We start from the raw sequence: 24,573 nt of genomic DNA, 5'->3' as shown, positions 1-24,573 counted from the left end.
ACAATTTTTCAGAACCACACTCCAGAAATCGTCATCCTAATTTTTCACACATACTGTAAAAAATAGAAACCTCCACCATTATCAAACAGTGGTTTTGCAAACAGAAGATAAGGAGGCACAATACATTTTATTACATGGGCTTTTATATATTAAATAAGATGGAAAAAAGACCTCAATAATTATCTTATAGGCGCAATTTTATTATATGAATTTATTAGGGGGTACTTTGATTAATTGACCACCATTGTTTAGCAATTACATGAAGTTGACCATATGAAATGATTGCTAAAATGGGCAATAAAAATGTAATTATGATGGAAGACGCACAATGATTGCCCATATACAGTAATAATGTTTTGTGCATCTCCCAACAGTGACACAATGAAGACAAAGCTCTTGTTTGGGGCTTCCTGGAAAGAACTCGACATGCCACGGTGTTGGTGAGGATTATATTGTTTTAATGTCTCGGCATACAATACACACTATATGCTGAAAGCCCCGGTGGGTAGCATCAAATTATATACACAGTACTAAAATGACGACAGTAGTAGAAATATCCATTGTAGGGTTAAGACATCCACCTCTTCTGGGGGTGTCACTTGCCCCTCATGTGCTGCCCAAACTGAAGCCGGTAAGAACAATAAGGGGGGTATAGGGGGGGGATACAGGGTGGCATGTGGGCAATTTACAGACATGGCATCCAAAATAAATAAACAATCTTTTGAAAACCCTAAATTTTAATGACACAATAATGAGTATTTTTGTGGGTGTCTGTGAGTGTGTCAGATGAGAAGTTGGATCCCACATTAATCTTGTAAACAAAAGACATATGCACAAAATAAGGTTACATTGAACCGTCTTCCCACCTAGGTAGCCATTTTGTGTCACTAGCTCTGAGTTTGCATGCAGATGTATACTGGTTCAGAGCACAAAATGGCCGCCTTCACTGTGTCCAGGTGACAGGTAAACACTAATAAGGAGGGTATTTATCAAAGCTTGGAGAGAGATACAATTGTGAGACATAAAGTACCAACCAATCAGCTCTTAACTGTCATTTTCTAATCAGTCTGTAAAACGTAAGGTAGAAGCTGATTGGCTGGAGCATTATCTCTCACAATTTTATCTCTCTCCAAGCTTTGATAAATACCCCCCTAGGGTCAAATTCTGCATTTTGATGGCTACTACGGTAACACCAGTGTTTGTCAATATGACAGTAAATGTTGCGTGAAATGTGTTTATTCTAAGGAAAATGCAGTTGTATCTCTCATGTCTGTAAATTTCGCCCAGAAAACCTTACTGTGGGCAACGAGTTGCTAAATTGTATATTTAAAGATAACGTTGGTCGGCAACGCCAAACGGCTACATATTTTCAAACTCACATTCATGTACTTTTATGCACTGAAGGTCGTGTTCCCTAACACTATAAAGAAAACCAGAAAAATCCACTGCAACACACTCACTCCCAAACAGCCGGACGATGAAAACGTAACACAATGCATCAGGCAATACTGGTTATCACACTCAGGTCCACTCTGTTATCATTGTACTGTCCTAAAAGGTATAGTATCACCCCATGAGCCTGTGACTATATTTACACAGAGAAAAATGTCCTAGAAACAACATTTCAATAAGTTTTTATATTTTTCTCCTCAAAAGTATTTTTTAGCTTTTTAAAAGTGCAGTACCACCATGCAGCCTGCAGGTGTCACTGTTGACTTTGTTGTGTAACGCATTTAGCCAACACTAGATGTTTAATTGCCAAAACAATGTGGCTTAATCTGTGACTGAATATATAGATTTTTTTCAGACCTGACAGCATTGTAATAATCCATTGGGACAGCCCTTCCACACATTTTTCAAAGCAGCAGAACAACTCCTTTAAAGTGGACCCATGGCTTACATACAACACAAGTAGCAATTTTTTGGGAGGGGCTCAAACAATATTTAGCCCAACTCTCCAATAGAAGTGAGTGACATAACTGAGGTATGAGGTATAGCATGCCTCACTCCTCAATTCTGTCATCAGTTTGTAGTGATTTAATATTTCTTATAGAATTATGTGATTCTCTCCTTCTCCCCGGAGCAATGGGGTGACCTGTTTTTTTGTTTTTTTTTGCGTCTTACACGTTGTTGCGTGGAAAATCATTCAAACATAGCGCAAGCATTCGTAAGTCTGGAAAGTACTATATACATTCAGATAGCCACGGTAGTTGTTGCTGGGGGTATATAGTAGTGATAGGATTTTATTATTTGTACATTAAAGTGATTTTATGTTAAGAATTTTTTTTTACATTTTTTGTTTTTCAGTTAACAAAATACGCTGATTAATCTGGTGCCCATCGAAAGTTCTGATGCTCTTCCTGTTGGGTTGGCCGTGACCAAAGACAGAGGAAAGAGAGGTCGAGAGAGCTCAGCATACGGCCAAGTGTCAGAGTCTTCTGACACATTGCCTGTGTATTTTTGCACACACTCTCTCTCACACACACACACACACACACACACACACACACATATACTGTATATATAGAAATTTCTAAATTTTTGTGCCGCTTTTAGAGAACGGCCCTGTTCCATATAAGATTTCAGTGGGCAAAAAACAGACCTTTACAAAAAAGTAATTTGACAAGACGATCTTCTGGGTTGGTTTAATACATCATTGTTGTCTGCTATCTGGAATTGTGCGACACGCACACACACAATCATAGGTTACACTAACGTTCAAGCATTTTGCATAATGTGAACGAGACACAACGACAGCGAATAGAAACCAGTATGTGTTCCATGTTTAGCACCATCATTATATGAAACAAGTTCTAAAAATAATATCAGGTCAGGTGATTATTGAATATTGATTAACAGACACACTGCGGTCTCCCTATGGAGTGGCTTTCCCTGTCTGGGGCTTCTACAATATTTCATCATCTACTGAAGAACAAATGGCTTTTATATCTACAGGTGAATCGCTGTACAGGGCTGAGTAATATTCCATTATAGAGCACATGATACAGGGAGGACGTGGTCGGTTTATAGGGGACATAGAAAAAATAAGCACAGCAGGAAATTATATGGGGGGGATTTGGTGCAGCACTCGTACAAACACTGCAGCCGGTGCTTCTTTTTGAGCAGTAGAATATCATGTTGTGCCCTAATAGGTGATTTTGGGACTGAGGGGGTCATTCAGATATGATCGCTAGGGTGCGTTTTTTGCTGCCCTGCGATCAGATAGTCGCCGCCCACAGGGGGAGGGTGAAATCGTTGTGCAGGGGTGTGATCGCTTCGTTAGCAGAGCTGCACAAAAATCAGTGCAGTCTCTGCGCAGCCCAGGACTTACTCAGCCGCCGCGATTGTTTCCTGCTGATCGGGGCCGGAGCTGACGTCAGACACCCTCCCTGAAAACGCCTGAGCACGCCTGCGTTTTTATAGACACTCCTGGAAAACGGTCAGTTGCCACCAACAAACGGCCTCTTCCTGTCAGTCACCTTGCGATCGCCCGTGCGTTCGGAATTTTCGCACCATCCCGGCGCAAAGCGGTGCATACGCATGCGCAGTTCAGATCTGATCGCCAGGGTTAGGTGATCAATGTGCCCACGTGTAGTCCCATTATCATTATACTTGTATAATATCTGTAACTCTCCATTTATTCCCCATAGAATCTGACCCAGCGCCTTATAGAACATCCAACATCATGTTTTTTGTTAATTAATCTTCAAAGCAAATTACCTGTCAGTAACACTGGTGAAGCTTCCATATACAAGCGCAGATGGAGCAGAATATGCTGCAATGAATGGTGGATCGCGAATAAGGATCACGCTGGGAATTTTGTGACTGGTCTCTGGTTATAGCCGGAGATAATCAAATAGGCAAACATATTCCGGGCTAAACAATAGCACTTGCTGCAATAAACTCTGCTCCAACGGTTGCTCCTGTATATATTTATCTTCTTCTTATTATTATTATTATTATTATTATTATTGATGTACTGCTTGTTGTTTTTTATACTTGCAAAGTGATACAGTATTTTGAAGATGTCAAAAATCGATAAATCATTACCACCTATAAAATATAGTTTCTTATTGGCCTGGGTGATATAAATATAATATATTCTCACTATTTTCAAATGCTCTCGATATACAGCAGCAATTCCGTAAAGTCTACTCTAAAAGAGAAAAACTTGACGCAATTTGGAGAGTTGATGATGGCGACTGCGCTATATTTATGCCCTTATTTATCAATGAGTGATACATTTCACTGTGAGTGATAAATTGCACCAGTCAATCAGCTCCTAACTGTCATTTTTCAAACAGTCTGTAACATGGCAGTTAGGAGCTGATTGGCTGGTGCATATATGAGTTACCGTCTGGGGGTGCATGTGACTCACACTGCAGAGGTGGAATCGCAGCGTGAGACGGGGCCGTGCGAGGCAGAACACTCATCCAGTCTGCGCAGAACAATTATAATGCAGTTTCCATAAAAGATAATGTTTTGCAACCTATGAGAAATCCAATTACACCTCAGCAGCTCTTCTGGCTGTAATACGGTCGTAGTGGTTCCATTACTATTGATTCATTCAATTCATAAAGTGTGGGAACCGCAGATACACTGAAATAATAAATTACAGCCATAAGATGGGATGGGACGGGAAGAATGATTTTCTGGTTGCTGAGGACTATTAGTAAGCAAAATTGCTTTTCTTTTTTTTTTTAATGTCATTGAGTATTTAGAGAGACAAATCACCCAGCTGTCTCCTGTTCACCCCACACAGTCCTACTATTAACCCTCTCTCTATATATGATGCATACTGTAGATTGTGTTAGATAAATGCAGAATGGCAGTTTCTACAGACCATCTTGTAGTTCACTGACCACAGGTGGGCCGTCCTTCGACAACCATGACCACTCCCCTTTCTTCCTTCCTATCTTGTACAATTGGTTGGCATCTGGGTAAACAGTGCAGATTACTAGCCATTAAAGTCTCACATTTCCTGTTTTTTACACTCCTTTGGGATGTCTTGTAGCCGTGCAATATCTAGCCCACTGCAGTAAATGCATACCTCCCAACAGTCCATACTTGCCGACTTTTCGGCTGCTATCTCCGGGGTTAGAGCAGCCAGGTCGGCTCAACAGGGGGGGGGGGGGGGGGGGGGCAGTGACGTAACGTGCAGAGGGGGTCGGGCCAGAGGCTGGACGGGGGCATGGCTGCGGGATCGCATCATGTAAGCCACGCCCCCCGCTGTGTAATGCCGCTATTACCGGCATTATACAGCAGGGGGCGTGGCTATGATGATGCAATTCAACAAGAATCGCGTCATCGCCTGCCCCGGACCGAGGGGACCCCTGAAATCGGAAGACTTACCTGCTCTTCCAGGGGGCCGGGAGGGTCACCCGATTTTCGGGAGCCTCCCGGCCATTCCGGGAGAGTAGGCAACTATGCAACAGTCCCGATTCCAGCTGTCCCACGCGCGGGAGGTATGGTAAATGTAATATTAGCTTTAATTTGCGAAACCCTGCGGTGATAATGGAAGAACTTGATGAGTTTCTATGGGAAACAGCAGTCTGGGGCTACAAAAGTCTTATTTGAGGGTCAGGAGACTTTAGGTCTAAAGAGAAATCTTAGAGGACATCTGAGCAATAATAAGAATTGTCAACGCTCATTTTCCCATAATCCATTGCTGCTACTAGTTTCTGTTTTCCTTATAAATCCATGTAGAGTAGCAAATGACTTTACAAAGGTGATACTAAGACGTCTGTAAGTTACTCGGTGCAAGTAATCAGCCATAGCGTGATATTCTGTATCTGCCAATGAATCTTTAGTTATATACAGGATACAGAGTCACGTGTCCTCTCCCATTCAAACAAGCCAAGCCCACATGTAGATAAACATGTACTTCATGCCAATCAGCGGAACGGGACATTACAAGAGTCCCCGAATTCTGGTAATGCGGTTCTACACTCTTCATGTTCCGCAAGTGTCTCACCAAACTGCGCCAGCTGTTTTTTTCTGGTATTGTTGAATTCATAGGGAATTATAAGGCGTTTACAGTGTACAGTACAGGCAGAATATATACGTACAGTATGCAGCTGGGGTTACGGCTGCTGGGTGGTGCGGCTGGAGGTGGGCTGGTACCACTGAAGGCCAAATCCTGTGCAAATATTTCCGGCCAAATGTGGATTGAGTTGAATATGACGCGGAACATTTGCTCATTTCTCTCTCTCTCTATATATATAAGGCACGTGTAGCAATGACACAGATTACAGATGGGAACCAGCGACTGAGTGATTACAGATAGGAACCACTGATTACAGATGGGACAGATCGACAGTGCAGCGTCATAGCGGCCCATTTATCATTATGTATTCCTAGAAAACAGTCATTTTCAGGAGGCGTCACCCCCACATACGAAGTAGGGAGAGCAGCAGACGTGTCCGATATCTGCTGCGATCCGTGCATTTCGGACAGCCGCCTCAGCCCCATAGCTGTCTCTGAGGAGATTTATCAGGGAACATTGGCCCTCATTCTGAGTTGTTCGCTCGCTAGCTGCTTTTAGCAGCATTGCACACGCTAGGCCGCCGCCCTCTGGGAGTGTATCTTAGTTTAGCAGAATAGCGAACGAAAGATTAGCAGAACTGCTACTAAATAATTCCCTGCAGTTTCTGAGTAGCTCCAGACCTACTCACAGATTGCGATCAGCTCAGTCCGTTTAGTTCCTGGTTTGACGTCACAAACACGCCCTGCGTTCGGCCAGCCACTCCCCAGTTTCTCCAGCCACTCCCGCGTTTTTCCCTGACACGCCTGCATTTTTTTGCAAACGCCGGGAAAACGCTGAGTTACCACTCAGAAACGCCCCTTTCCTGTCAATCATTTAACGAACAGCAGTGCGACTGAAATGCGCCGCAGAATCCACAGCAAATCTGCTAAGTTTTTAGTTAAATAACTAAGCGCATGCGCCCTACGTGCCTTGCGCATGCGCAGTTTGCAACAAATCGCAGCATAGCGAAAATCGGCAACGAGCGAACAACTCGGAATGACCCCCAGAATTCGAGCTCGGCCCCCAAAGCTGATGCTATCTGAAGATGGCATTAACCCATTGTAGCCTAAGGGCTACAGATCACGAAAGTAACCGGCAGAGGGCCCCTCCGTAACCTTCTACCGGCAATGGGCCCCATGCACATTCATACTGCAACCACTCTGAGCACATCGCAGGGGCGGGCTGCTTTCGGAGATCCTGTCGCTGCGGGTGGAGATTGTTACATCCGGGCGTGATAGCGCATGCTGCAATGCCAGTCTGGCAACTTATATCGCGCCCAGATGACATTGAGTATGCGATCATTGATAAATAGACCCCATAGTCTTTTACCATCTGCGTCTCCAATATGTGCACATAAATCACTCCGTATTACACCGCTATACATGTCTGCTTCTGTGCTGTGGTGTAATGATACAGTATACAGGACGTCGCTGCCATGTGATGGTGTGAGGATATAGTAAGGTTGTAAATTTCACCCACGCAGCGCAAATTATAGCCTAGATTTATATAACCCTCTCCCGCCCCTACAGTACAACGTCCTTATTATCCATTCAATGTGGCACTTTGATTATAACCGTTCCTGAGAGCAGGAAACAATGTATCCTTGTTCTCCAGACGTTTTCTACTCCGTGTTCTCTGCCGCTGCCATAAGCTGACTGCAGTATTATACTCCCGGGGCCTCATTACACTGCAACATCTCTATACATCTATAAATGTACCTGACCAAGATATGAACCGTTACAAGTCATCACAAATGGTTCCAGCTCTACAACCTGCTGACGAGAATCTCCGCTCCATGCCACCCCCTAACCCTCATTACTTGCGGGGTCCCGTCCATCCACGGATTGTGGGTCGCACCTAATGGGAACACAATTCCACATGCCAGCTGAGAGCGGGAATGCTACTGTGACTCTGCGCACGTACAGAGCCGTGGGTACCTAGGCGATCGCATCGCCACGTTCTTCCATCCGCAAGAGTAGCTGTCATCATTATCATTGGCACTTACACCTAACCCTTGCTTCTGTAGGTGCAGGCGATGCGACTAATTTGGTGCCCACAATGCACAAGCACCACTCAGAATTATAGGTGTCTCTGCTGCACCCACACAACACCCCGGCACACCCATAAAACGGATCCTGTTGCGTGCATTTGCATTGGTTTCCGCCTAGTTGCACTCAGACATGCGGCTGCAGAGAAACGGTTCAGATGTGGGCGACTCTGGACCTGTCATATACAGCCCGTGATGCATGCGCAGTATGCAAAACATCTATAGACGCGGTCACACTTGAATTTGCCACTCAGAATCAGGCCGAAAACCTCAGTCTAGTCTAATAATCATAGCCCCCTGGTTGTCGACTCCTATATCACATCATTCGTGTGGTAGTCCATGACAGGTCCCATAGATCTATATTGCAACGCTCCTCTAGAATTCATAGCCCCAGAGTCCTCAGGCCCTGTAATCTGTTGTATACACATAACCCGGTCCGCTCACCCCAAACTTATAATATAATATTGATTTCTAAACTACTAAGCCTTGGAGAGAGATAAAGTACCAACCAACCAGCTCCTGTCATTTTTCAAATTCAGCCTGTAATATGGCAGTTAGGAGCTGGTTGGCTGGTACTTTATCTCTCTCCGCTTTATCTCTCTCCAAGGCTTAGTAAATAGACCCAAATGTCTGTGAATTGCCCCTGACTTAATGGTTTATTCCAGATCTATTTGATTTATAAACAATACTGTAGTAAATTCAATGTAAATTATGGCAGCTTTGTAAAAGAGTCTAACTGTAGGGCTCGAAGGCCCTTATTATTCCCACTTATACTGTATCTCCTGTATCAGTACTCCCTACAGTGACCAATGCTCTCTATAATCTCAGCCATGAGCTGTAATGGACTTGTTAGTCTAGTGACAGCTTGCAACACAACATCTTATTTACCAACAATGTCATCAGGTCCAAAATGTGCACCAACACTGAATGTTAAATCTTTTTTTCCCACCAGAAGGCCCGCACGGTGCATATACTGTAACTTGGCTGATCCTCCTCAGGTGATAATCTTGTCGCTGATGCCCCCTAGGATTTATGGTTTAAAGAGACACCCCTAAGTAACCTCTCCCCGACTTCCCCCAATAGTACATAGCAGACCGCACACAAATACCCTGCACTCGTTCAAGTAAGCAGGAGACACCCCCTGAACCTTCTACTTGGACCTCAGCACCTGGAATATCATTAGGGGATGTCACAAAAGAAGGCAATGAGTGGCCAGTGACCAGTGGGTGGGTTTGATGCACAAGTGCCACCTCGGGCCCCTGTTTGGTTTGTGTGTTTGGTGCAGATCAATCCTCCGCCCTGATGCTAGCGCTGAATGATTGCAATCAATGACATCACTAGTCTTAGAATTAAACAATACCATTTACTGCAGAGTAAGCATCACTCATGTATCAGATTATATAGAAATTATATTCAGAATACACATTTGGCAGTCTCTATAACACCCCCAACCCTCAGTGCTGGATGAATGTTACAGTGGCAAATATTACAGCAATGTTATCCAGATAATGTACAGAACAAAATTGCCCCCAGGTTTATCCCTCTCAGTTTTACAAATAATATACTGTAACATTATATTAAAGGACAGTATATAATAAGTGATGCTAATGTTTAATATCTGTATAAAGGTGAGTTCTGATGTGACTGGTAATAACCGGTTAGTTCTCAAGTCATTGCAGAAACAGTCATTAGGAAAACTGGTGTAGGATAAGGAATAACACTGCACTTACTATAAATGTCAGCGTACTCTGACCTGTATAAAGGCGCTCGGTTTGTGGTCTTTATATGATCGCTACTTGGTAACTTGCAATATCCATATAATTAACAGTAGAGGGTGCAATATCCCATAAAAAGGGTTACTTATATATTGTATTATTTTCATAACTCTTCTGTGTGTTATACAAGCATCGATCATTCTGTACAGAGTTTAGCGATTGTTTTGCTACTGCGTGTATGTGAAATAACCTAAAACCTCCAACGGCACATGCGTCACACTGTATACTGTATATACACAGAGGTGTATGCCCAGTCTCAGGAATTTACTGGAAAAGTGCGGAACGTTCCTGGGCGGTGACCGGGAGGTGGCAAGTTTTGATGATGAGAGCGACACCAAGTGGTATTACAGCGTTTGCAGGTGCTCACAGTGGCTGTCTCAGTACTTGCACATTCAGACTCATACTTGCATACCAGGGCATAAAGCATAAAGCCTCAGATGCAACTATGGCAAAAGGCTCTAAAGTGCTCGCAGCAACCTGTGACTAGATTTAATCTGGAAAATGGTACAAAACTTCTTTACCAAAAAAGAACTGTTTCCGCACAGCACTGCTCAGACCTGGCGGAGCGGTTACTTCACTCAGCCAGAAGAGAAAACGATTTAAAAAGCATAATATAATAACAATATAATGTCCTTTTAATAAAGGCTCCGCATCCAAAAGATGGTGCAACCACTGCCTGGGTTTCCTGGCTAGCATATTACAGAGCTGACAGTAACTATATTGGATGATAGTTCCACAACGCAGCAGATATTTATGACTCCGAAGATCACCCCTATGCAGTCAAATAAATATTTCTCCATGCACCGTGAAGATAACAGGCTATATAGATACTACGCGTGTGCCCAATTTGTGACGTTCCGGCAGTAACTGGTGCTTAGGATCGAGTGTGGTAATAAAACTCTGTGACTGTTAACCTAAAGATTGCTCTACCAGCTAATACAAAGTGCAGCGTTCCACGGTGAATCAAGCCATTGACATATTAAGTCAGAAGCACGTACAAAAAAACATGCACCTGCACCTTTGAAGCCTAAGTGATGTCTTGGAAATAAAAAATGACAATTCTTCTTTAGGTGAAATAATATGTATATATAAGTGTGACTTTTTTTAGCGTTGGGTTGTCGCATTCTGTGTGTAGCTACCAGGTAAAGAGCATTGACGTTGCTATTTCAGTGCTATGCGCCAGACATCACATCTCCCAAACAGGAGTTGGTTATTCATATATTATAATTATCAGCAGTGAGTGCTATATCTCTCTTGCTAACCAGGTGGGAGACAAATACTGAGGAAATTATTCTATTTATTGTTATATGATTGTTTATTGGTTTTGTGGGGCAAAAAATCCATCCATAGTCTATAACTGAATAGAGACAGAAAAGTCAAGGTAAACAGACAAAGAATTCCTTCAAAATACTCCAATCCAACCAAATACACGCTCAATACGGCACTGCGGTCTGATTAGACACGTTTCAATATGTCATATATATATAATACATTATCACCTCAGTTCCAAAATGCAAAGCAAACCAACTGCAAACTCATATTTTGTTTGTAGGACACTACAGGTGTTATATATACGATGAGGTATGAAAAATATTTTTGAACGTCAAACCCTGTAAAACCAACTTGTTATCTGTACCTCATGGACCTGTCCGTAGTCCTGAAATCTATATATTTAAGCATTTTTCTTTCCCCATCAAAATGTGATCTTGTGGCACATGGGTCCAAAGCTGTCATTGATCTGCAGTGAGGGCTACACTTATGGTTCATTAATAAAGCACTCTGGTGGGATAGAGAGCGATTATTGTACAACTTATACCCTATGGCTATTAGTCTGATGCTCTCCCAACGCCTATAGGCTCTTCACCCTATCATGCAAAAAAAAAAATGGATTTAACATTGCAGCAACTGACTCTCTATGAACGAAACCCTGTTTGTTTTGATATGTGTTAGTCCCTACGGCAAGCGTTGCACGCACTCACACACGCACACACGATAAGCAGGCAAGGAAAGCGGTCCCTGTAAGATTTGAGCCCAGAATTTTTTTTTAAACCCTTTGCCCCTTTAAATTATATTTATTGTTGTTGTTGTTTTTGCGGGTGTGCTGGTGTACATTGATCATACCTAGAAAAATCCTAGTCGGTCTTTAAAACAGAGAAAGGGAATGGGTTAAACCATTGGGCGTTAAACCCAACGTGACATCGCAGGCTCCTGGGGACAAATTGTAACATATTGTGCCATTTATTTTGCATGTAGAGGCAAAGGGCTTAAAGAAGTAATTACCTCTCACTCAACTTATGGCAAATGTAGATGTCACATGGAAGACACCAAAATTCATCACAGTCTAGCGAAAGACCTCAAGAATGATTTCATTTACAAAACTAATATATATTTCCTATCTTCATAATGATTCTGTGTCATGTACGTTGCAGGGTCATTAGCTCGAGACCCTAATTGTCTACAAAACAGATCTGAAGACCCAATGAGATGGCTACCAGCACATTCTATAGGTAGTGAGGTCGTATGAGTAAGACGAGTGTCCTCCCATGGTGCCATCTACTGACCACATTGTCGAGTGGATGCTAAAAAACCTGTTTGCAGTAGGAAGATCTCAAGATGGTTCCTACGGCCAACAGGCCGAGAGACACCAGAAAACCAGGGTTAATCTTATCATTTAGAGTCCATCGGGAATGAGCGAGAGAGAGGCTGGAACACCAGAGTTAGACGGTTACATGGAAAGAATATCAAACCAACAAAAGAAAGAAAGAAAAAAATAAAAGGACAGGAAAATTAAAAACAGATTTTTTTTTTACAACAATTCAATGTTCTCAGCATTAATTGGTTCTTTACACAGAAATCAGTCCCTTCATCTGGCATGGTGTTTAGGTTTCTCGTAGAGATTTTCTGGTCTTCATTTTTTGTTTTTGTTTTTTGTTCTTTTTTGTTTTTGTTTTTTTCTCCAATGTATATTTTTCCTTGTGCTTCGCAACACACCTTGTGAAGGAAACAGTCCGGTCTCTCTCTCATTCTCTCTCTCTCCTCTCCCATATTACTTTTTTCTGTATTTTCTTTTTTTTTTCTTGGATATATGTATTTTATTAACATTTGCAGCTTAGGCAGAAGAGGGAAATCACCATTAGCCAGAGGGAAGCAGCCAAGCTAGCGGATCCGTTGTCTGCCATCACCGTCCCGGGTCCTGGGAAAAAGCCAAAGAAAGAAAGTGTTAGTGGGGGAGTGATGACCACAAGTTGCCTAATATCTGTGCATTCTACGCAGCAGTCCAATTTGCTGTGTTTTCTGCGCTCGTTAAGGGGCTGATTTTGAGGCAGGTGAAAGTCCAAAGGCATGCGGATCTTGCGGATATCTGCGAGCTGCGTAATCGCTGCAGGAAGCAATTGCATAACGCTCACGTGCTGCACTAGGCAGGAAAGCAGCCACAGATGAGCTCCTACTTTATCCACGTGAAGGTCATTATCAGTGGCAGCTCCAGAGGTGGGGCTGCAGCACAGTCCATAATACAAATTGGGAAGCCATTCCAACTGCCACTCCAAACGCTGCCAAACATCGCCGGCAGGGACCCACTAGCCGTTGGTGTGGCTCCCCTACTTGAATTTTAGACTTCGCTGCAGCCCCACCTCTATAGCCTCCACTGGTCCTTATGGTGCTTTCTGAGGAAATGACACAACGTACTCAACAAATGATGACAAGTTATGGGTACTGCCCCTAACTTGTCTAATTGACAGGAATAACTTGATCAAACATTTTCCAAATGGACAACTTCAACAATTTCCTACACCTTTCCAACCCACTGGCTTCCCATTATTGTCTGAGACGTACAGGTCTCAGGATAAATAGCAAAAGCACCAAGAGACTGATCAAGAACATGTATCATTGAGGACTTAAACTCATCGTCTGGCAGCGACGGACTGGGCCTCCATTTCGGAGCGCCACACGATGTACGGGGGCAAATTTACTAAAATGGGAGTTCTATTTAAGATGGGATGTTGCCCATAGCAACCAATCAGATTCCAGGTTTTATCTTCTAGAAGGTGCTAAATAAATGAGAAGTAGAATCTGATTGGTTGCTATGGGCAACATCCCGTCTTAAATAGAACTCCCATCTTAGTAAATTTACCCCCTGCAATGGGTCATGGTGTGAGGTATGGATTGTGTATATTAAATTTAAACCAATGGTGTATATTAGATGTAACCTATAGCGTGGCTCCATCTGTGCCTAGGCGCGCCCGCCTAGGCGCACCTAGGACTCAGGCGTCTCCGTCCCATCTGGGCACGCGCACCGTGATGGAGACGTGCCCCATTCACTAGAATGGGAGAGCGTCTCCATGCACTCCCGGAGTGACTAGGCGGACGGATTACCTAGTCACACCGGGAGTGCACGCCTGCGATGGAGCCACCTCAGATGAGCGCGGCTCCGTCTGTAATAGTTTAATAATGCCTGAGTACTGTTTATAGCTCCACCTAATTTAAAGACAACAATTTTATAAAATGTTCTTGTAGTAGAACAAAGACAACTTAAAAAACCTTTAAATACACATAGAAAAAATAAAATCTTTAATTTATCTTGTCACATGCAAGAATAGCAGCAGCCTCTGTATTACTTACACACTGGGACAGGACTCGGGAGGACTGTGTGTGTGTCTCTCTCTCTAGACTAGGGATGGGGAACCTTCGGCCCTCCAGCTGTTGTTGAACTACACATACCACCATGCCTTGCTAAAGTTTTGCTATTTGGCCATGCCAAAACTGTTGCAGGGCAAGCTGGGATGTGCAGTTCAAGAACAGCTGGAGGTCCGAAGGTTCCCCCATCCCTGCTCTAGACCCTCATTAGATAGCAGGTCACACAGGACCCAGACACCCAGGTGCGGAGGAGGGGAAGCTGGGGTCCCTGTGTCACTTACAGCTCTCTCCACCCTTCTATCTCTCCTCTGGTCGGAAAGCTTGGTCAGTACCTCGTGAAACCTGATACGCCTGTGTCTCTGCCTACACCGCATAATCTCATGCTCGCATTCTGGCTGCTGGTACTGCTGCTGCTTAAGAGGGAAAGCTAGTGATATCAGTGTGCTCTGGCTGTGGGGCCCCATGAGAAAGGGGGGCCCGGGGTACGGCATGTCATGCGCCCCCCTTAAGCTGGCTATGTTCTTATAATATAAGGATTGGAAGCACATAGTAATACCTTCTGATTTTTGGAGATATTTAATGTCTACTGTATGAATTATCTTAAATTCAGTCTCTGCTCCTGGTGCACTCATGATGTATGAGAGCTGTATTATAGGACAGGAAAAAGTACTCTCAAGAAGAGCCGCTGACTTTGTGTGCAGCGCGCTGCACCGGTTTTATAAATATGCCAACATTTTACGCTGGGGAATTGTGCACTTGAGCTTGTGCTATTACAGAAATTTTTACAAGGAATCGCTTAAATTAGCGCATGCAGATATAGATACTGCGGGGGGTATAAACCAGATATAGATACTGCGGGGGGTATAAACCAGATATAGATACTGCGGGGAGTATAAACCAGATATAGATACTGCGGGGAGTATAAACCAGATGTAGATACTGCGGGGGTATAAACCAGATATAGATACTGCGGGGGGGTATAAACCAGATAGAGATACTGCGGGGTGTATAAACCAGATATAGATACTGCGGGGAGTATAAACCAGATATAGATACTGCAGGGAGTATAAACCAGATGTAGATACTGAAGGGAGTATAAACCAGATGTAGATACTGCAGGGGGTATAAACCAGATATAGATACTGCGGGAAATATAAACCAGCTATAGATACTGCGGGGGGGGGGGTATAAACCAGATATAGATACTGCGGGGAATATAAACCAGCTATAGATACTGCGGGGGGGTATAAACCAGATATAGATACTGCGGGGGGTATAACCCAACTATAGATACTGCGGGGGGTATAAACCAGATATAGATACTGCGGGAGGGTATACACCAGATATAGATACTGCGGGGGGTATAAACCAGATATAGATACTGCGGGGTGTATAAACTAGATATAGATACTGCGGGGGGTATAAACCAGATATAAATACTGCGGGGGCTATAAATCAGATATAGATACTGCGGGGTGTATAAACCAGATATAGATACTGCGGGGGGTATAAACCAGATATAGATACCGGCGGGGGTATAAACCAGATATAGATACTGCGGGGGGTATAAACCAGATATAGATACTGCGGGGGTGTATAAACCAGATATAGATACTGCGGGGGGTATAAACCAGATACAGATACTGCAGGGGTTATAAACCAGATATAGATACTGCGGGGGTATAAACCAGATACAGATACTGCAGGGGTTATAAACCAGATATAGATACTGCGGGGGGTATAAACCAAATACAGATACTGCAGGGGTTATAAACCAGATATAGATACTGTGGGGGGTATAAACCAGATACAGATACTGCAGGGGTTATAAACCAGATATAGATACTGCAGGGAGTATAAACCAGATATAGATAATGCGGGGGGTATAAACCAGATATAGATACTGCGGGGGGGTATAAACCAGATATAGATACTGCGGGGGGGTATAAACCAGATATAGATACTGCGGGGTGTATAAACCAGATATAGATACTGCAGGGGGTATAAACCAGATATAGATACTGCGGGGGGTATAAACCAGATATAGATACTGCGGGGGGTATAAACCAAATATAGATACTGCGGGGGGTATAAACCAGATATAGATACTGCGGGGTGTATAAACCAAATATAGATACTGCGGGGGTATAAATAAACCAGATATAGATACTGCGGGGGGTATAAACCAGATATAGATACTGCGGGGGGGTGTAAACCAGATATAGATACTGCGGGGGGTATAAACTAGATATAGATACTGCGGGGGGTATAAACCAGATATAGATACTGCTTGGGGTATAAACCAGATATAGATACTGCGGGGTGTATAAACCAAATATAGATACTGCGGGGGTTATAAACCAGATATAGATACTGCGGGGGTGTATAAACCAGATATAGATACTGCGGGGGGTATAAACCAGATATAGATACTGCGGGGGGTATAAACTAGATATAGATACTGCGGGGGTGTATAAACCAGATATAGATACTGCGGGGGTATAAACCAGATATAGATACTGCGGGGGGTATAAACCAGATATAGATACTGCGGGGGTATAAACCAGATATAGATACTGGCGGGGGTATAAACCAGATATAGATACTGCGGGGAGTATAAACCAGATATAGATACTGCGGGGGGTATAAACCATATATAGAACCTGCGGGGAGTATTACCCAGATATAGATACTGCGGGGGGTATAAACCAGATTAAGATACTGCGGGGAGTATAACCAAGATATAGATACTGTGGGGGGGGGGGGGTATAAACAAGATATAGATACTGCGGGTGGTATAAACCAGATATAGATACTGCGGGGGGTATAAACCAGATATAGATACTGCGGGGGGTATAAACCAGATATAGATACTGCGGGGGGTATAAACCAGATATAGATACTGCGGGGAGTATAAACCAGATATAGATACTGCGGGGGGTATAAACCAGATATAGATACTGCGGGGGGTATAAACCAGATATAGATACTACGGGGGGTATAAACCAGATATAGATACTGCGGGGGTATAAACCAGATATAGATACTACGGGGGGTATAAACCAGATACAGATACTGCGGGGGTATAAACCAGATATAGATACTGCGGGGGGTATAAACCAGATATAGATACTGCGGGGGTATAAACCAGATATAGATACTGCGGGGTATAAACCAGATATAGATACTGCGGGGGTATAAACCAGATATAGATACTGCGGGGGTATAAACCAGATATAGATACTGCGGGGTGTATAAACCAGATATAGATACTGCGGGGGGTATAAACCAGATATAGATACTGCGAGGAGTATAATCCAGATATAGATACTGCGGGGGGTATAAACCAGATATAGATACTACGGGGGGTATAAACCAGATATAGATACTGCGGGTGTATAAACCAGATATAGATACTGCGGGGGGTATAAACCAGATATAGATACTGCGGGGGAATAAACCAGATATAGATACTGCGGGGGTATAAACCAGATATAGATACTGCAGGGGTGTATAAACCAGATATAGATACTGCGGGGGTATAAACCAGATATAGATACTGCGGGGGTATAAACCAGATATAGATACTGCGGGGGTATAAACCAGATATAGATACTGCGGGGGTATAAACCAGATATAGATACTGCGGGGGTATAAACCAGATATAGATACTGCGGGGGTATAAACCAGATATAGATACTGCGGGGTGTATAAACCAGATATAGATACTGCGGGGGGTATAAACCAGATATAGATACTGCGAGGAGTATAATCCAGATATAGATACTGCGGGGGGTATAAACCAGATATAGATACTGCGGGGGAATAAACCAGATATAGATACTGCGGGGGTATAAACCAGATATAGATACTGCTGGGGTATAAACCAGATATAGATACTACGGGGGGTATAAACCAGATACAGATACTGCGGGGGTATAAACCAGATATAGATACTGCGGGGGGTATAAACCAGATATAGATACTGCGGGGGAATAAACCAGATATAGATACTGCGGGGGTATAAACCAGATATAGATACTGCGGGGGTATAAACCAGATATAGATACTGCGGGGGGAATAAACCAGATATAGATACTGCGGGGGTATAAACCAGATATAGATACTGCGGGGGAATAAACCAGATATAGATACTGCGGGGGTGTATAAACCAGATATAGATACTGCGGGGGTATAAACCAGATATAGATACTGCGGGGGTGTATAAACCAGATATAGATACTGCGGGGGTATAAACCAGATATAGATACTGCGGGGGTATAAACCAGATATAGATACTGCGGGGGGTATAAACCAGATATAGATACTGCGGGGGTATAAACCAGATATAGATACTGCGGGGGTATAAAATCCTTCTGATGAGAGGTGCTGCAGTTATCTCACAAAGAGGCGACACTGACACACACAGGATTCCCAGCACTGGAGTAGATCACGCGTGTTCACTGCCTGTCCTAAACGACGCATCAGCGGTCCTGTACAGAATTCTCAGCAGGAACACAACTACCTGAAGATGCTAAGATATCATATAATTCATGTTATTAACTTATTTGTGTATATAAAATGTTCCGAACAATATAATGTGTGTCTGTCAGAGGTCATGGGAAAAGGGTAATTTACTGGTGGTTTCTGGTGCTGGTAATAAACACACGTAGAATATAAAAACATAGGGTGAGATTTATCAGATCTTGGAGAGAGATAACGTGGAGACGTTGCCTAAAGCAGCAATCAGCCTCTAAGTGTCATCCTGCAGGTTGCCAGAAAATTAACAGACACAGCTTCTCCCTAGCGATATGACATCACACCAGCAATGTGACATCACACCAGCAATGTGATGTCATACAAGATGGCCGATAAGGATCTGACAGCGGTGGAACAGAAAGCACCAGAATGACCTACAGAGTCTAAATGCACGTAATGGGACTTCTAGCTCCACAACAGCTTGGACTGCCAGAGGCCCTCATTCCGAGTTGATCGGTCGCAAGGCGAATTTAGCAGAGTTACACACGCTAAGCCGCCGCCTACTGGGAGTGAATCTTAGCTTCTTAAAATTGCGACCGATGTATTCGCAATATTGCGATTACTAACTACTTAGCAGTTTCTGAGTAGCTCCAGACTTACTCTGCCTGTGCGATCATTTCAGTGCTTATCGTTCCTGGTTGACGTCACAAACACACCCAGCGTTCGCCCAGGCACTCCCACCGTTTCCCCGGCCACTCCTGCGTTTTTTCCGGAAACGGTAGCGTTTTCAGCCACACGCCCCTGAAACGCCGTGTTTCCGCCCAGTAACACCCATTTCCTGTCAATCACATTACGATCGCCGGAGCGAAGAAAAAGCCGTGAGTAAAATTACTTTCTTCATAGTAAAGTTACTTGGCGCAGTCGCAGTGCGAACATTGCGCATGCGTACTAAGCGGATTTTCACTGCGATGCGATGAAAAATACCGAGCGAACAACTCGGAATGAGGGCCAGAGTTTCTTAGTTATCTAGAACACAGGTTCTCAAACTCGGTCCTCAGGACCCCACACATGTTTTGCAGGTCACCTCACTGAATTGCAAGTGAAATAATTAGCTCCACCTGTGGACCTTTTAAAATGTGTCAGTGAGTAATTAATACACCTGTGCACTTGCTGGGTTGCCTGCAAAACACGCACTGTGTGGGGTCCTGAGGACCGAGTTTGAGAATCCCTGATCTAGAATGTCCAGTACACATTTATGGGTAGAAATACCTTGCATGTTTCTCTATGTCCCGCTCATTCTCTCCATACCCTCCAACATTTTACACTGAAAACCCGGTACAAACCCGAAAAAGGGGCGTGGCCGCGGGTAAAAGGGGCGTGGCCACGTCCCTTTTCCTATACTTTCAATGGAAGTTTGGAGAGCCAAAAATCGGTACAGACCATGAAAAAAAGGTACTGTACCTATTAAAAAGGTACAGTTGGAGGGTATGTCTCTCTCCCCCTCTCTCCTCTCCCTCTCTCTCATCTTTCTCTACCTCTGTCTCTCTCATCTATCTCTCCCCCTCTCCTCCCCTCTCTCCCTAATCTCTCTGTCTCTCTCCCCCTCCTCTCCCCCTCTCCTCTCATCTATCTCTCCCCCTCTTCTCTCTCTCCCCCTTTCTCCCTCTCCTCTTTCTCTCCACCCTCTCTCTCTCTCCCTCTCTTCTCTTTCTCTCCACCCTCTCTCTCTGTCTCCCTCTCCCCCCCCCCCCCCTCTCTCTCATCTATATCTCCCCCTCACTGATCTCCCCCTCCCCCCCTCTCTCTCTCCTCTCTCTCTCTCCCTCTCCTATGTCTTGGCTCAGGTACAATTAGACCCATCGCACATCAGGAGTCATTAAGATGCAGAGATCTAAGGAGTCTGTTAAACAGATAGACAGTCTATCTCTCTGGGGTCCTATTTATCAGGCCCATCTAATCAATATAAGCCATCGAATGGCGGGACTTTATTTACATGTAGATAGGGGAGGGGGTGTATTGATTATTGGACACCACAGAGGAGCTGGACGTGCTGTCTTACTAGTGTCACGGTATAATTGCTGCCCTCTGTATCGCTGAGAATAACTCTGTTCCTGTGTATCGCTGAGTATAACTCTGTTCCTCTGTATCGCTGAGTATAACTCTGTTCCTGTGTATCGCTGAGTATAACTCTGTTCCTGTGTATCGCTGAGTATAACTCTGTTCCTGTGTATCGCTGAGTATAACTCTGTTCCTGTGTATCGCTGAGTATAACTCTGTTCCTGTGTATCGCTGAGTATAACTCTGTTCCTGTGTATCGCTGAGTATAACTCTGTTCCTGTGTATCGCTGAGTATAACTCTGTTCCTGTGTATCGCTGAGTATAACTCTGTTCCTGTGTATCGCTGAGTATAACTCTGTTCTTGTGTATCGCTGAGTATAACTCTGTTCCTGTGTATCGCTGAGTATAACTCTGTTCCTGTGTATCGCTGAGTATAACTCTGTTCCTGTGTATCGCTGAGTATAACTCTGTTCCTGTGTATCGCTGAGTATAACTCTGTTCCTGTGTATCGCTGAGTATAACTCTGTTCCTGTGTATCGCTGAGTATAACTCTGTTCCTGTGTATCGCTGAGTATAACTCTGTTCCTGTGTATCACTAAGTATAACTCTGTTCCTGTGTATCGCTGAGTATAACTCTGTTCCTGTGTATCACTAAGTATAACTCTGTTCCTGTGTATCGCTGAGTATAACTCTGTTCCTGTGTATCGCTGAGTATAACTCTGTTCCTGTGTATCGCTGAGTATAACTCTGTTCCTGTGTATCGCTGAGTATAACTCTGTTCCTGTGTATCGCTGAGTATAACTCTGTTCCTGTGTATCGCTGAGTATAACTCTGTTCCTGTGTATCGCTGAGTATAACTCTGTTCCTGTGTATCGCTGAGTATAACTCTGTTCCTGTGTATCGCTGAGTATAACTCTGTTCCTGTGTATCGCTGAGTATAACTCTGTTCCTGTGTATCGCTGAGAATAACTCTGTTTCCTGTGCATCACTGAGTAATAACTCTGTTCCTGTGCATCGCTGAGTATAACTCTGTTCCTGTGTATCGCTGAGTATAACTCTGTTCCTGTGTATCGCTGAGTATAACTCTGTTCCTGTGTATCGCTGAGTATAACTCTGTTCCTGTGTATCGCTGAGTATAAACTCTGTTCCTCTGTATCGCTGAGTATAACTCTGTTTCTGTGTATCGCTGAGTATAACTCTGTTCCTCTGTATCGCTGAGAATAACTCTGTTCCTGTGTATCGCTGAGTATAACTCTGTTCCTGTGTATCGCTGAGTATAACTCTGTTCCTGTGTATCGCTGAGTATAACTCTGTTTCCTGTGTATCGCTGAGTATAAACTCTGTTCCTGTGTATCGCTGAGTATAACTCTGTTTCCTGTGTATCGCTGAGTATAACTCTGTTCCTGTGTATCGCTGAGTATAAACTCTGTTCCTGTGTATCGCTGAGTATAACTCTGTTTCCTGTGTATCGCTGAGTATAACTCTGTTCCTGTGTATCGCTGAGTATAACTCTGTTCCTGTGTATCGCTGAGTATAACTCTGTTCCTGTGTATCGCTGAGTATAACTCTGTTCCTGTGTATCGCTGAGTATAACTCTGTTTCCTGTGTATCGCTGAGTATAACTCTGTTTCTCTGTATCGCTGAGTATAACTCTGTTTCCTCTGTATCGCTGAGTATAAACTCTGTTTCCTGTGTATCGCTGAGTATAACTCTGTTCCTGTGTATCGCTGAGTATAAACTCTGTTCCTGTGTATCGCTGAGTATAACTCTGTTCCTGTGTAATCGCTGAGTATAACTCTGTTCCTGTGTATCGCTGAGTATAACTCTGTTCCTGTGTATCGCTGAGTATAACTCTGTTTCCTGTGTATCGCTGAGTATAACTCTGTTTCTCTGTATCGCTGAGTATAACTCTGTTCCTCTGTATCGCTGAGAATAACTCTGTTCCTGTGTATTGCTGAGTATAACTCTGTTTCTCTGTATCGCTGAGTATAACTCTGTTCCTCTGTATCGCTGAGAATAACTCTGTTCCTGTGTATCGCTGAGTATAACTCTGTTCCTGTGTATCGCTGAGTATAACTCTGTTCCTGTGTATCGCTGAGTATAACTCTGTTCCTCTGTATCGCTGAGTATAACTCTGTTCCTGTGTATCGCTGAGTATAACTCTGTTCCTGTGTATCGCTGAGTATAACTCTGTTCCTGTGTATCGCTGAGTATAACTCTGTTCCTGTGTATCGCTGAGTATAACTCTGTTCCTGTGTATCGCTGAGTATAACTCTGTTTCTCTGTATCGCTGAGTATAACTCTGTTCCTGTGTATCGCTGAGAATAACTCTGTTCCTGTGTATCGCTGAGTATAACTCTGTTCCTGTGTATCGCTGAGAATAACTCTGTTCCTGTGTATCGCTGAGTATAACTCTGTCCCTCTGTATCGCTGAGAATAACTCTGTTCCTGTGTATCGCTGAGTATAACTCTGTTCCTGTGTATCGCTGAGTATAAACTCTGTTCCTGTGTATCGCTGAGTATAACTCTGTTTCTCTGTATCGCTGAGTATAACTCTGTTCCTGTGTATCGCTGAGAATAACTCTGTTCCTGTGTATCGCTGAGTATAACTCTGTTCCTGTGTATCGCTGAGAATAACTCTGTTCCTGTGTATCGCTGAGTATAACTCTGTCCTCTGTATCGCTGAGAATAACTCTGTTTCCTGTGTATCGCTGAGTATAACTCTGTTCCTGTGTATCGCTGAGTACAACTCTGTTCCTGTGTATCGCTGAGTATAACTCTGTTCCTGTGTATCGCTGAGTATAACTCTGTTCCTGTGTATCGCTGAGTATAACTCTGTTCCTCTGTATCGCTGAGTATAACTCTGTTCCTGTGTATCGCTGAGTATAACTCTGTTCCTGTGTATCGCTGAGTATAACTCTGTTCCTCTGTATCGCTGAGAATAACTCTGTTCCTGTGTATCGCTGAGTATAACTCTGTTCCTGTGTATCGCTGAGTATAACTCTGTTCCTGTGTATCGCTGAGTATAACTCTGTTCCTGTGTATCGCTGAGTATAACTCTGTTCCTGTGTATCGCTGAGTATAACTCTGTTCCTGTGTATCGCTGAGTATAACTCTGTTCCTGTGTATCGCTGAGTATAACTCTGTTCCTCTGTATCGCTGATTATAACTCTGTTCCTGTGTATCGCTGAGAATAACTCTGTTCCTGTGTATCGCTGAGTATAACTCTGTTCCTGTGTATCGCTGAGTATAACTCTGTCCTGTGTATCGCTGAGTATAACTCTGTTCCTGTGTATCGCTGAGTATAACTCTGTTTCCTGTGTATCGCTGAGTATAACTCTGTTCCTGTGTATCGCTGAGTATAACTCTGTTCCTGTGTATCGCTGAGTATAACTCTGTTCCTGTGTATCGCTGAGTATAACTCTGTTCCTGTGTATCGCTGAGTATAACTCTGTTCCTGTGTATCGCTGAGTATAACTCTGTTCCTGTGTATCGCTGAGAATAACTCTGTTCCTGTGTATCGCTGAGTATAACTCTGTTCCTGTGTATCGCTG

General features: G+C 43.6%; 1 protein-coding gene across 3 annotated transcripts in view; it reads right to left on the bottom strand.

Moving 5' to 3' along the window:
- Window positions 1-437: 437 nt before the first annotated feature.
- Window positions 438-24,573, bottom strand: part of LSAMP (limbic system associated membrane protein) — a 1,024,508-nt gene continuing 1,000,372 nt past the window's right edge. For all 3 annotated transcript variants that reach the window (XM_063956776.1, XM_063956777.1, XM_063956778.1), the window contains one exon: window positions 438-13,040. In XM_063956776.1, the coding sequence (XP_063812846.1) occupies window positions 12,943-13,040 (98 nt within the window). In that variant the 3' untranslated portion in view covers window positions 438-12,942. The remainder of the gene's footprint in view (window positions 13,041-24,573) is intronic.

The sequence above is a fragment of the Pseudophryne corroboree genome, chromosome 2 (assembly GCF_028390025.1).
Source record: "Pseudophryne corroboree isolate aPseCor3 chromosome 2, aPseCor3.hap2, whole genome shotgun sequence".
Taxonomy (NCBI): Eukaryota; Metazoa; Chordata; class Amphibia; order Anura; family Myobatrachidae; genus Pseudophryne; species Pseudophryne corroboree.
Note: the sequence above shows the minus strand (reverse complement) of the source record. Positions and strands in the feature narration are given on the sequence as shown.